The sequence below is a fragment of the Protopterus annectens genome, chromosome 7.part1 (genome assembly GCF_019279795.1).
Source record: "Protopterus annectens isolate FY-2018-M chromosome 7.part1, PAN1.0, whole genome shotgun sequence".
Taxonomy (NCBI): domain Eukaryota; kingdom Metazoa; phylum Chordata; order Ceratodontiformes; family Protopteridae; genus Protopterus; species Protopterus annectens.
Genome location: NC_056740.1, coordinates 479,669,644 through 479,684,599, shown reverse-complemented (window position 1 = coordinate 479,684,599; position 14,956 = coordinate 479,669,644). Strand labels below are relative to the sequence as shown.

The 14,956-nt window shown below is 44.1% G+C and overlaps 1 protein-coding gene across 1 annotated transcript in view; it reads left to right on the top strand.

Moving 5' to 3' along the window:
* LOC122807832 (RNA-binding protein 5-like) overlaps nt 1-1,394 on the top strand; it is a 1,001,232-nt gene extending 999,838 nt beyond the window's left edge. Inside the window, exon 24 of the mRNA XM_044078931.1 lies at nt 769-1,394. Coding sequence (XP_043934866.1) covers nt 769-894 — 126 coding nt within the window. The 3' untranslated portion in view covers nt 895-1,394. The remainder of the gene's footprint in view (nt 1-768) is intronic.
* The last annotated feature ends 13,562 nt before the right edge of the window (nt 1,395-14,956 follow it).

Here is a 14,956-nt window from a genome sequence, read left to right as displayed (position 1 = left end):
AGATAGGTAAATTGAAAATACAGAGTAGGTGGTTGAGTCATCTTGAACTAGCAAATGTGAAATAAATCGTAGAAGTCTGTGTACTATTCAGGCCTTCAAACTAGTAACTGACAGTACAGCTTAGAATTTAAGCCCTCTGGTTGTGGTGGGCTAGTTGCTTAGTATACCTTTAGATTTACTGCTGGCTGTCCACCATAGAATGTGTTTAAGGAAGTGGAGTAAAAGAGCAGGTTGTTGTAGTTGGTAGGAAAGATTTTTGTTCTGTCCTCGCAAAGTGCAACAGAAAAGCAATGTTCTGCTTTAAGTTGACCCTCTTTTATCACTGACATGCTGATATTGAGATGGTAGCATCTCTGCTGGGGGGGGGGGTTAACTGTGCAGTGAGTTTCTCATTATGTATATTTTGGCAAGTGCATTCAAGGTATACTTTGAGAAGGTGTGCCAACTTTATTACAGGTTTTTCTGAAAGTATATATACTTATATTTCTAGCGGTTTCATTTTGTTATTTGAATACGTAGTATGGACGTGACGTATGTCTCAAATTTTCTACTTATTTGTGTATGGCAAAAGTCAGAACACCAAACTGTTTAAGTATTTGTATGTTTTCACTTGTTTTGTTTTTTCAGCATTTCTTTGCCTGCTGTCCTTGTGGCAAAAATTCCTCCCAAGACATTAGCTATGGTTTAATTTGAAGCAGATTTGAGTTTGGATACTGACAACGTAGAAGGCAAGATGAGAACTAATTGTTTTTTTCCATCCATTTACAGGCTCAGGTAAGACAGAAGGGAGCTGGACTTGGAGCTAGAGGCAGCAGTTACGGAGTGTCTGCTTCAGATTCCTATAAGGATGCTGTTCGGAAAGCCATGTTTGCCCGTTTTACAGAAGTAGAATAAATTGTTCAGGATTTTATTAATCTTGATTTTTTTCAGTTTATAAACTGAAAAGAGCAGTTAGTAAAATTCAAATATTTATTCCAGGTGCAGATTGTTTGCTGGCTGCTCTTTGCAGTTTTAACTGTTAGTACATTTGTGTACTTTCTGTATAGTGATTTGTATATAGCAGATGTTGCCTTAAATATTTTGTTTAATATTGACTTTTTGATTATTGAGTATACTAAAAAAAATGTACATATTGTATATTTTAAATCATTTTCTATAAAACTGATTTTTTTTTTTGCCAGTGTACAGGTACATTATTGGCTGATCTGTTAGACACAGATTTCCTTACGTAATGAGATTAGTAGTGAACATACAGATTGGTTTACAAATTACTGAATATGTACATATGTATGTATGTAAATATTTTTGTACATATTTTCCAAAGATAAAATGTTCTTGGTTGTTTTGGATGCTGTTTTTTTCTGGCATTCTTTTCAATTAAAAAAAAAGTTATAGCTGCTGTGTATTTACCATTTTGAACCCAAACTAGTTTGTTAAAATATTAACAGGCTATCTGAGAGGAATATTGTATGCCAGTAATAGAAAGCAGACGAAAAACTAGTAGTAGAGATACTGAGCTGTGAACAGGATTTTGCTGTACTGTGAAATATAGCAGCCATTTTGACTTTATAGGTTAATGTTTTTTAGTGGTATGAAAGGGTGTTAGGCATTTAGCTGTAAATGCTACTGAACTAACTGTAAAAAGTGAAAAGGATGAACTGACTGTTAATATGGAATTTATTTGAAATTTTAGGCTGCACCACATAGTCAAGTGTAAACTGCAGCGAAACTGATACTGATGAAAACTGTAGTAAAGCAAAGGTAGAGTTGGTGTTGCATTAAATCTCCGACAAAACAGATGCTGCTGTAAATGTCCTAAACAAAGCAACTAACTGCAGACTTAAAACCTTCCCCCTTGCAAAAGAGATGTAAAAGGACTAGGCTAACATTTTGCACACTTTAGTCAGTAATCAGTGTGCCTTAATGACGGTTATTAGATCACTGTTGCTAGAACTATATGAACTGTACTTGCCAGTGATATCAGAAGTCTGGCGGTTTACAAAGCTCTGAGTGCCTTTCTTGCGCATTATATGTCTGCAGTTAACATGCAAGCGTATTTACTGGTACAAGAGGGAGTTAATGGGAGCACCGAAAGTGAGAACTTTGCTGCCGTGTGTATGCTTATGCAAACTTTTCTTCAGCTTAATTTCTCCAAATCTTTTGGGTTTCTAATACCATGACAGGAATGGCCCCATTCTTAAGTCAATGTATGATTAAAGTTCGTGAAATTAGTGTTTTAATCTTAGTCAAAAATGCTGCTCATGCCACCTGCAATGTGCCCATAATTGACTTTTGGAATTCATACTGAGTTACATGTATCAGTAGCATACCTAAATACTGTAAATTCTTTGAGACCCATTGCTGCTACTATTATTGTAACTGTCTGATATTGCCCTTGTTTCTGCCTGCAAATCCTAGTATTTTATGACAATTTTCTCTGCATGCAAGACACTGTAATCACTGAGTGTAGCTATTTCAGTGATCATTGCTACTTTTGTCTTCTCATGGACTTTTATATCTGTTGTTGAGCCTTTTTTCTTGTACTAACCAATGTCAGAAAAAGTTAATTGTCCCACCTGTGGAAAACAAATACCACAGCGAGACTTCTGCTCTTACTGCATCACTTGTTTAGGCCCAGACCACGACAGATGTCGCTTCTGTGCTTTGTTCAATGCCAGAACTATCCGTTGTCGGGCCCTTATTGTAGCCAGATATTTTTCCTTGCAGTCCTCTAATTCCAATATGGCTTCAGTAAGCCGTCCGACAGCAGATTTCCCGAAAAAACGTAAAGACAAGACCGCACAGGTCCAAACCTACCAACAACGCTTCTGTTAAGCTTAGTTATCAGTTCTCCGGTCCTCAGTGAGGTGATTTTGCAGCCCCTTGTGCCTGCTTCTGTTGATTCGCAGGCTGCTACGAAACCCTTTCGAAGTCCGGTATGCCCCAAAGCTCTTCGACTAAGGATCCTACGGTCATCGCAACCTTGGATGGGTCCGGAGCCGCTGAGCAGACACCGGCTTCCGAGGAAGTCCTTCACACCACCGAATCTCGACACAAACCGACATCTTCTTTCGGGGCTACTGTTCTTTCTAAAACTACCAAGGTCCTTAGGCCCAGGGTACGAGCCACACCCAAGAAACTGACCCACTCACAGCGCCTGCTACCTTGGCTCAGTCTCAAATACTTAAAATGGCAGAAGACCTTATCATGGTTTTCAGGGGAGGCCAAGCTACCCCCTCCAAAAGGAAAAGAGATCTGTCCCCTGTAGTTTTGTCTGAACAAGAGTCAGATGAATGTGATCCATCTGAGTATGAAGATGTGCAGCCCCTCTCCACTTATGAGGATTCTGATGCAGAGGATTCCATTCCTTCAGCCTCTCCCCCAGAGGATTTTTCTTTGGGGAAACCCTGCATACCTTAAGGGAGCATTTCCAGTGGGAGAGTCAGGACTACCCTCAGTCTAGAGAGAGACTCAGGGAATTCCTAGATCTTCCACAACACAGACCTTTGGTCATCCCGCCAGTCCTGGATGTTGTGGAGGATGTTTTCCTCAAATCTAGCTCGACTCCTGACACCCTTCTTCCTGCTCCCGGAAAACCAGACCGGTACTATAGAGTCCCTGTCTCCCACAAATATCTTTTTAAAAATCCTACAGCTGACCCTGAGGTCATTTCTCAAGAGCCAAAAGGAATTGAAGCACCCTCTACTGAGAATCCCACCCCCTCAGACAGGGATTCCCGAGCTTTGGACAGATGGGGTAAGAAAGTATACACCTCTGCTACTCTTGCCATTAGGGCACTAAGTTGTCTGTTCCATATGCTGAAATTTCAACAACATACCTTGGAACTCCTTAAATTAAAAATTTCTTTCTTCCCTGCTTGGGCAGAATCTAAAGATTTACAAGAGTTAATGCATTCTGCAAGTTAAGTAACTAAACACACCTTGAAGCTTCTTGCAGGGCAGCAATCAATTGATCTGTCATTAGAAGGCATGCATGGCTTAAGGAATAGCTCCTGCCAGATCATGACAAATCTAAATTGTCGAATGCCCCCTTGCACAAAGATAACTTATTTGGCACTAAGGCAGAAGAGGTCTTAAGAAAGATGGAAGAAAAAGCAAAATCTATGCAAACAGTTAAGGATTTCTTGCAGGCCCAGTCCCCTAGGTTCAGCAGGCATTGTCCCTCCAAACAGTGGTCCTTTCCTGCTCTCAGTAAACCGCCCCCGCCCCCCCCCCCCCAGACAGCACCCCCAGGGAATGCAGAGATCTAAGCAGTGGACTACCTCCACTTCAAAACCAGGGAGTTCTAAGCCACCCCTTATGGGTAAAATCTCACAATGACTCATGTCCCCCACCCCCTGCCCACCTTCACTTATCCCTAGGAGAAAAACTCTCCTTTCACTCAAGCTCCTGGGCCACCATTACCAAGGACCACTGGGTTCTGAACATTGTGTCTCAGGGATACAATTTCTCCTTCCACGCCCTTCCAATCCCAAAAGATTTCCCATATCTACCACCAAATCACTGGGCAGAGGCTCAAAAAATCCTTTCCCTCCTCTCTGAGAGCAGTAGAGCACATTCCTGCAGAACAGACAGGCCAAGGTTTCTACTCCAGACTTTTTCTGGTGCCCCATCCTCAGTCTATCCATTCTCAACACCTTCCTGGTGATCCCAAAATTCAAAATGTTCATGCTCCAGCAGCTACCCATGCTGTCCAAGACACCTGGCTAGTCACCCTAGATCTAAGAGGCCTACCTCCACATTCCTATCAGGGAATCATGCAGGAAATATTTCTGCTTCAGGGCAGGATCTCAACACTTTCAGTTCTCTGCGCTTCCCTTTGGCTTATGTACTGCTCCCAGAGTTTTCACATAATGTCTAGCTCCCGCCATTGCCTTTTACAGACAAAGAAATATTCAGATTTACCCATACTTAGATGACTGCCTTATTCAAGCAGACAGCCAGGAGAAGCTGCTCAAGCACCTGGCCTTTGCAAACACCTTACTAACCTCCCTAGGGTACACAGTCAATGAAAAGAAATCCAAACTGGTACCCACCCAAAGGATAATCTTTCTGGGAGCAAGGCTGGACACGGCTTCCCAGATGGCATACCTTACTCCAGAGAAACAAATTTTCCTGACAACCTACTTCTCTCAACTAGCCACCTTGCCCCAGCTAACTGCAAGGAAGATCCTGCATGCTCTGGGTTTCAGGGCATCTTGCATACTATTCATTCCATATGCTAGATCACATGCAAGGAAACTTCAATGGTACCTAAAGAGCCTTTGGTGCAAACACTCTCAAGACCTGGAAACTCTTCTACCTATAATTCCTTGCCTCATAAAAGATTTTATTTGTTGGGCAACAGCATGCTACCACAACAAGGGAATGCCCTTTTCCCCATCCCCTATCGCTCAGACCCTCACCACAGATGCATCAGACTACGCTTGAGGTGCACACCTGGACGGCAGGTGCATACAGGGCCAATGGAGCCCACTACAAATCCCTCTGCACATCAGTTGGAGAGATGATGGCTGTGCAGCATGCCTTGATAGCTTTCAAGCCCCTTCTCCCTCCAAGGGTTCTCCTGATCAAAACAAACACCACCACTGTGATGTGTTACATCAACAAGCAGGGAGGGACTCACTCCTACCCTATATGCAGGCTGGCCATGAGCCTTTGGCACACAGCCTCTGCCATGCAACTACACCTGTTAACACAATTCCTACCAGGCTCTCTCAACTGTCTGGCAGACAAATTAAGAAGAAATCTTCTGGACCCATGAGTGGCAATTCAATAGAAGTATCTTCACCCTAACTCAGAAATAAGGAACCCTGAAGGTCGACCTCTTTGCCTCTTACACCGGCCATCAGCTCAGCAAATTTTGCACCAGGGAGCATCACTGCATGGCTTGGAAAGTGGAGTCCCCTGTCCTTCTCCTGAGTCAGTCTGTCGGTCTCTACTTTTCCTCCCCTACCTCTCATCCCCAGGGTACTGCTCAAAATAAAGGAGGAAAATCCAAGGACCATTCTTATAGCTCCAGACTGGCCCCGCCAGCACTGGTACCCCTTGCTGCGCAGCCTGTGCTCACTACCCCCATGGCATCTTTCTCAGATTCCAAACCTCCTGATCCAGAGTGAAGGGGAATTCTTCCATCCCCAGTTGCAGACACTCAGTTTGGCAGCTTGGCTTATTCCCTAACCATTCTGCCAACCTCTGTAAACAGGTTCTGGATGCTGTCTGTGAGGCCAGCACCAGAAAGTCTTATGCTAATAAATGGAAAAGTTTCTGCACCTGGATCCAGGCTAAGGGAGCCAGTTACAGCACAGCCCTCCCTCCCTCTCATCCTGGATTATTTACCTACTACACAGTGGCCTCTCTCTTCTATAAAACTTCATGCCTCCGCTATTTCTGCTCATTTTCCCACTGAGCAGCCCCTTTTTCTCACACCCTTTGATGAAACGGTTCCTAAGAGGGGCTACCAACTTGAGGCCACCCAGAAGGCCACAAACACCAGCTTGGGACCTTAATTTTGTAGTGAAAAAGCTCAGCCTGCCCCCTTTCGAACCAGCTTCTTTTGCAGAGCTAAAATTTCTCTCCTGGAAAACAGTATTCCTTCTGGCCATCACTTCAGCCAAGGAGAGTCATTGAGCTGTAAGCACTCATGGCTGTGGAACCCTTCATCATCTTTCATGCAGACAAGGTGTCCCTCAGAGCGAACGTATCCTTCATGCCCAAGGTGGTGTCCAGTGGCTCGCAACCAAGCCATTCATTTGCCCACCTTTTTTCCTAATCAGCAGAACAAGGGGGAAAGGATCCTTCACTCTCTAGATGTGCACAGAGAGCTCAGGTTCTATCTAGACAGGACTAAATACTTCGGAAAGTCTGATCAGTTGCTGGTTAGCTTTGCTTACAGTGGCAGAAGGCAAAGCCATCTCCAAACAAACCATTTCCAAATGAATAGCACACTGCATCCATTTTTGCTGCAAACAGCATGGAAAGCCTCCCCCAGGGGTTCAGGACACACTCCAGAGCAGCCTCCACCTCTGCGGCTTTCCTCAGAGGAGTCCCCACCAGGGACATCCTGGAGGCTGCCACCTGGGCATCTGTTTACACTTTTACTAAGCAGTACCACCTGCCTCTCTCCTCCAAATCCAGGGCAGGGCTTGCCCCTGCAGTCTTGTAGGGCATCCTAGCCAGCCCTTAGTTTCATTGACTGCCTCCACCCTTTTCCTCAGCTTTGGGAATCTATCCAAATGTGATGACTGCAACAGTGAAACACGAACTTAGTACAGTTGTGTACACTTACCATAAATGTAGATGTTCGAGTGTATTCACTGTTGCAGTCCTGGTCCATCCCCCTTTTCTTTACTTTCTCCTTCTATTACCATTCTAATTTGTTCTCCTTTCCTTTCAAGGGACATATTGGTATTTATTTTCCACTGGTGGGGTTTCTTCCACTAGACCCTGGCCCCTAGTTTGGGGCTCCTGACAGCTTATGGCAAGAAAAACTGATGTAATGGTGTCTGCTGCCTTACTTTATACTACTGTTGACCTGACGTCCGTCCTCAAGCAACAGCAAAAGAAAGTCTCTGGTATTCAGGCCAGCTGAGGGCTACCCTGGAAGGGATAACCCTTAATGTGATGACTGCAACAGAGAACACACTCTAACATCTACATTTATGGTAAGTGTACACTACTGTACTATTTTTCAATTGATAAGCGTGAAGCATTTTGTTTTCCTATCAAAATGATTCAGTACCTTTTGGGGCCAGTCTATCACCTGAAAACTAAGTTAGAACAGGAAGAGCAAATTGGTTTAAAGCTTGGACTTCCTAAATGTCATGGCTGTGAGAAAACTAGAGAGCTGAAGACAACCACATCTAGACGCTAGAGTGGCAAACAAGATCTGAGAGATGTTAAGGGATAGTGCTTTATGGGTAGGGAAGGAGCTCGAGAGTTTGTTGGAGGTCATGTGCTAGTATAACGGCAGGGCTTGATCTGGGGATCGGATCCAAACCAATTAGTTGAATGAATGAAAATTGGAAACATCCGATCTGATATTTTCGATGCTGCAGCATTTCCTGCCTTTAAATGTTGCTTTTAGACATTTATCAAAACAAATGACATTCTTAGATCATCTGAGAGAGTTTGCACCACTTACTGTGTTTTCATCTAGTCATTGGATGAACTGTACAGTTTTAGGTCATCCACAAAAAGAAAGTCTTTACACTTTTTTTCTGGGAACCAAATTGTAACCATAATCTAATCTGTTAAGTAGCTTAACAGGTTAAGGGCAAGACAAAAGAGCAGCGATGAGTCACCCTGGAATTATCCCGCTTCGAATTTTTCTGTGCGATAATAAATTGTCCTTTATCATGGCTCAGCTGCAGAATGGTTTACCACTGTTCTTGGTCATTCTACTGTAATTGATCGATGTAGGGTGCGTCTTCTACTTCTGTCAGCTTTCCTTTGTCCATGAATGTGATATGCTGTCAAATGATTTTTTGTAATCTGTCCATGACATGCTTAGATTCATCCCATTTTTACAATTCTCCATTATGACTTAAAACGATTCTTTGCTTCATATGACTTTCTCTTGTTACCCTTTTTTCCTGTTGTCATGATTGAATTTTCTTCTAAATGAGTATAAGCTGTTAGCATCCATTCCAGTGTATAGTTTGTGCATTGTCGAAAGGCTAAATGTCCTTCTGTTCTTCATCTTCTTCTTCTGCTCCCATTAGGGGTCGCCACAGCAGATCAACTGTTTCCATTTCTTCCTGTCCTCTGCATCTTGAGCTGTCACACCAACCACCTGCATGTCCTCTCTCACCACATCCATAAACCTTATCTTAGGGCCCTCCTCTTCTGGCAGCTTCATCCTTAGCATCTTTTTCCTAATATATACCGTGCATCCCTCCTCAGCACATGTCCAAACCAACGTAATCTTGCCTCTCTGGCTTTGTCTCCAAACCTGGGCTGACCCTCTAATATACTTATTTCTAATCCTGTCCTTCCTAGTCACACTCGGTGCAAATCTTAACATCTTCAACTCTGCCACGTCAAGCTCTGACTCCTGCCTTTTTGTCAGTGCCACTGTCTCCAACCCATATAACATAGTTGGTCTCACTACTCTCTTGTAGACCTTCCCTTTCAGTCTTACTGGTACTCGTCTGTCACAAATCACTCCTGTCACTCTCCCAATATTCATAACATGGGAGTCTGCTGCAGGCTGACCCAGACATCTGGCCAGAATACAAAAGTCTAAAACTGTCATGCACGTGCGACGTCGCACATAGGACCCCCATCCAGCTTTGGTCAAAGTGACCATAACTCCTGTGCTATTTGCAAGGCCTTTGTCCCAAAGACCCTGTGCATTCGTCTCACTTTTCAGTTTATATTTAGAGAACCAACGTCTTAAGCATTTAGGATGCAGTGCCATGGAAGGTGCATCGGATCTTTCAGGGGGAGTGTGTTCTTAAGAAGGCCAAAAAATCTAGGCCTGAGGTATCTGCTTCTTTTCCAATTCTGGACGTTTTTCCTGAGGACGTTGTTAGCCTGGAGATCTCTTCGGAAGTAGCCAGTGATGTTTCCACAGATACAGCTGTAGAGGCTGCAAAGAATCCTGCTAGCATGTCCTCCAGGGATATGCAGACATCCGTTACGGATGGGGGAGCCAGGCTCCGTCTCTGAAACTCCTCGAGGCATTACACAAATCTTTGTTTGGGAAGTGGTTCCTAACAATATTATCGAATGCAGGCCAACATTGGGTCCCTTATCTTTCCACCTTAATGTTCCACTTAAGAAGCAGAGAACTAAGCATTCTTCTTTTTCTGTGGAACAATCTGCTGTTTGGCAAGCCTTTTCATAAGGGCTTGTTTTAATGTTTTTATGGCTCTTAGGCAATCTGTTGGGGTCTGTCCCCTTTATCCTTCCCTTTCTTCAGTTTCTCCTCAAAGGATTAGGATTGAGGATTCTTTTGATGAGGTTGAGTCCTCTGGGGATGACTGTGGCATATTCTGCCCAGATGTCTTCTCCTTTGGAGTATGCTTCCCCAGAGGAAGAATCAAATGGAACTGAATGTCCAGGGTAAGGATACTACCTTTTGAGAGATCATTGTGAAGATGAATTTTTCCAGTGGAGCTACTCTTAGGTTTCCGAGATACAAAAAAGATGTGATCTATTACCGATGGATTCCCTTCTCCATCAGTACCTTCGGTGCTTCCAGCTGTCTTTGATGCTTTCTCCTTTGCTATCAAGTGTCCAGATTCACAACCTCCTGCCCCTGAAAGGCCACTCATGTTTTACAAAGTGCCAGACGACTTATGTTTCTAAGTGCCCTTCTGCAGATCCAGCTACAGTCTCACTGGCTGCAGATAAGCTTTAAGCTTTTGCTTTCTACCTCCCTTCTCATGTCAGATAAAGGAGATCAAAGTCATGGAAAGGTTGGGGGGAAAAGTATATATTCCAGCCATACTTGTTAGGGCCATAAACTACCAAATGCATATTGCCAAATATTTCTTATCCCCCCTTTCTCAAGCCACTAAGCTCATTTCAGAGCTTTTTCAGACTCAACACTAAATCTCAGCTTTTTTCAGTTTTAGGTTCCTCTGCTCAAGTGGCACATCATTCCATTAAATGCAGCTATGATGCAGTGGAAGCATCTGCCAGAGCTGCTGCATCTTGCTGTACCCTGAGGAGGTACTCTGAGACTCCAGCCACTACCAGATGATATCAGAGCTAAAGATCTGATGATGTCAGTCTTCACCCAGTCCTTGACAGTGGGTTCTGTTCCGAACCTTGGAGCTGACTTGGCCATGTCTTCCAGCTTGCGCTGTCCAAACTCTCGAGCCAGGGACTACCCATAATGCTCCTCTATAAAGTTCTCTGATCTCATTTGCTGCTTTACAGACTAGATGTGTTAGTGTCCTCCTCTCGAGGCTTGGCTACAACAGTAAGTTTTCTAATTTTCTTTAGTTTTTTTTTTTACCTTTTAAAAAATCCTTGTCTAATTCCTGTTTTGCTATCTAACCTCTCCTCTTATCCTTATTCTTCCTCTCCCCCCCTCCTACCGTTGGTAGAACTTAAGTACCATTGCTGATACTTTATTTCTCTTTTTCTTACCTTTTTAGGTACTCTAAAGTACCACTGTTGGTATTTCTTGTCTGTTTAAAAAAAAAAAAAAATCCTTTCCTTTCCCCTTTTCTCTCGTCATGTGACTGTTTGACAGTTGCTTACAGCTGTTGTAATGGCAAATTTCCCTTACTAAATCTGTTAAAGGCACCTCAGGGTTAAAAGGTCCCATAAATGTAAGGGTAAGATGCCTAATTGAGACAGTCACTCCTTATGTGTATCTTGCCTGAGAAAGATTCACTTGCAGGGGGATTGTTCGATTTGTCACTGGTTCTCTATCCGAACCCTGACTGAAAGAAAAAAAAATATTGAAGGGACTCCTTAAAACAGGATTTGACAAGGCCTTTTCTGAGTCCAGAGTTGAAGATTGCACTTCTTCCTTATCCTCAACTGTTTCGAAGAAAAGTCTTTCTTCGGTTCCAAGGTCCTCAGAACCATCTAAGAAAATGCCTAAGTCATGCTCAGTACCGAAGAGTTCCTCGGCACCAGAGGATTTCTGGTTCCAGACCTAGGCTCCTTTCAGAACCAAAAATAACTTCGGCACCAACAAATTCTTTGGTGCTGAAACTATTACAACTCCCAAGGACGAAATACTTTCCTTCCATTGATTGCTTTAAAGATAGGCCACCCAGCCCATTTGCTAAAGCAAGACCCCCCCCCCCCAATCTTCTTCCTCATCTTCTAGTCATTCTGCTAAGAGTCTTTCTGAGGGAGATATAGTGAGTCTGGTACATCAGCTTCTGACGTCCAGGGGGTTATCCTTGTATGTCCTTCTATTCCCATGTTGCAGTGTTCTTAACAGTAGGGAGGTTGCTGCCTGCAGCGCCGACATCCGGCTAGTATACCAAAGTCTTGCTTCAGGAGGTTACGTGTGATGTCCTGCGCCAGGGCCGTAAACCAACGTAGGGTATAAACGTGACGTTTTCACATACCCTCTTCACACTTTCTGCCACAGTGAACGTCTGACTCCAGATTGCTAATACAGACTACCGCTACAAACGACAATACAGATATGTACCCTGTGGGTTTTTCATTTTCTTTTTTGTTTTGTTTTGCCAGTACGTACCTGTCCACTAGAAAGGAGAAGTGCTTATGGGAGACAAATTCCTCACAAGGACTCTCACAATAAGTACGTATTCTGTTTAGGCTATGCCCACACATACGTCCTACCCCATTTGCAAATCATTCGTTCCAAAAACCCTTTGCAGCCATCTGTCTGCGCTTAAACTTTACTTAGAAAGTTAGAGTCTATGACGTCTCACTCTCTGTATGGAGGGAGGAGCAGGCCCGTCCGAAGAGCCGCCGAGGAAAAAGGCCAAGAAAACCAGGCCTGATTCCCATGCTGCACCTCAGGCATCGGGGGTGATTCTTGAGACTGATGAAAGCTCGGGATCTCTTCAGACCCCCATTTCCTTACTAGGCCCAGGAACCACGATGGAAGCTGGACTGGTGGAAACTTAGAGTACGTCCGCTGAGGCAAATCAGCCGTCAGATCCTGATGGTGGAGGGTAACCGTGACTCATTCAGTTGGAGGGTCCTGCTCTTGCTCCTCTATCCACCCAGATGTCTGCTCTTTCTCTTTCTCTGCAGACTACCCCTATGAAGAGAAAACAAAAAGTAAGAGACCTTAACACAACCTGTCCCAGGTTGGGAAGTTTTTTCTCAAAGCTTGTTTAAGGCATTCCAGGCCCTACAGACACAACAGCAACCAACTGTATCTCCTACAGGGCCCCCTTTACTTGTATCAGAGGAAGTTCTCTCCTCAGATTAGGAGTCTGTGACCTATGAATCTCAAATTGATTCACCCAAAGACTTTATTACCCCATAAGAAGAGTATCTCATTACCCCAGAGTCCCCTGGGGAAGAGTTCACCTTTGGTGATACCATCTTCCTCATAAGGGAACATTTTAAATGACAGGCCTCAGAGATCTCATAGTAAGAAAAGATATTTTGATGTGCTGCAAATGGAACAGCCATTTCTGTCAGCTATGTCCCTTTTGCTTCCTGCCTTCCAGGATTCTTTCTTAGCCGCGCCTCAGGCACCCGATTCCCAACCACCAGCATCCAAATGTCCTGACCATTTTTATAAGGTTTCTCAGGACACCCAGTTCCTTTTTAGAAACCCACTAGCAGACCCTGCTGTTGCAGTCTCTGCAAATAAGACATCTAGCCAATTACCTTCTTCTGCCCTCTGTCCTACTTATAGTAAATTTATGGACAGACTATGGAAAAAGGTGTATACCTACTGTACTCTTGCTATAAAAGCCATGAATTACCAAACCCACATGGCTAGGTATGTCCTGGACACAATTGCTAAGGCTTCCATCCTGCTCTGAGGCCCCTGAATCCAGTATAAAAACTCCGCTTAACCTACTCTCCACAGCATCCCAAGTAACTAGGCACTCAAGTGCAGTTATGATGCTGTGGAAGCATCATACAAATCTGCTGCTTCTGGCTCTGTACTAAGGGGTTACTCCTGGCTGAGACTCCAGCACTGCCCATGGATGTACAAACAAAACTGTTTGATGCCCCCTGAACAATAAAGCCCTATTTGGCCAGGCCTCAGCTGAACTTGTAAAATCTCTTCAAGAGAAGGGAAAAGAAATACAAAACCTAAAATACTTGCTGGTATCTCCCATACCCAGATACCACAGAAACTACCCTCAGAAAACTTGTCAGGAGACAGTCCTCCCATGCAACTCATCAGACAGAGGGTCTCAGGCAATCAAGGAAAACCATTGCCCCCAGGTTTTTCTCCACCCCTTCCACTACCCCCATTTCGGAGCTAGTCTGACCAAAACAAGCCACCTCCGCTGTGACGTACCATTACTAAATCTAAACACCCACAGTCCCTTCACCTCACCCTCTCCCTACCCTCAGGGTGGAAGATTACAACAAAGATGGGTACTATCCATCATTCAGAGGAGTTACTTTATGACTTGTGGATGTTACCTCTTTTCCAGGGAATTCCTCAACCTCCAGCAAACCAAGTCCACCTCTTCCCCACTGTCATTCAACAACTACTAGCCCATGGTACCATAGAACAAATAACACCCACCTAAAAAAAAACAAAGGATTTTACTCAATGTTTTTGGTACCAAGGAAAGAGGTCCATGGAGACCAATTCTGGATTTATCTTTACTAAACCTATTTCTCAAGGTACCCAGCTTCAAAATGATCACCTTACCTTTGCTTCTTCCACTCATTCCCACTCAGGCCTACATGATGGTGGCCCTGGATTTGAGGGATGCCTACCTCCACATACACATTCACCCAGACTACAGGAAATCCCTCCACTTTGCAATAAGATGTTCATCGTGTTTCACTGCTGCAGTCATTACACTTGGGTTATCCTGCTGTCAGGCGGTCTCGCAGTCGGCCAGAGTTCCAAAGTCTTGGTCCGGCGTCGGTTGCTGTCGCTTCTTCCCTGACGTCAGTGCGCCAGGGGTATATAAGATGCAGCTGACGCCATTTTCTTCAGTCTTTCTTGCCGCGCGGTGCCCGAAGCAAAAGCAGTTCGCAAGTGCCGGTCGACTCCTGAGATTTTCGAATTTCAGAACCAAAGTCTTCAATAAAGCTAAGTACCCCGTTGGGGAAACTTTTTCTTGCCTCAGACCGATGTCAGTAAAAGTTAATAATTGCATTTCTTGTGGGAAGCAAATACCTCATAAGGATTTTCATTCTTACTGTATTCCATGCCTAGGCCCAGACCACAACGTCACTAGTCAGTTGTGTGCTAGATTTAACAAGCGCACTATTAAACGTCTGTTTGATTTTGCTCGCCATTGTTTTGGCTGAAGGTTCAATTACACCATGCCGTCGGA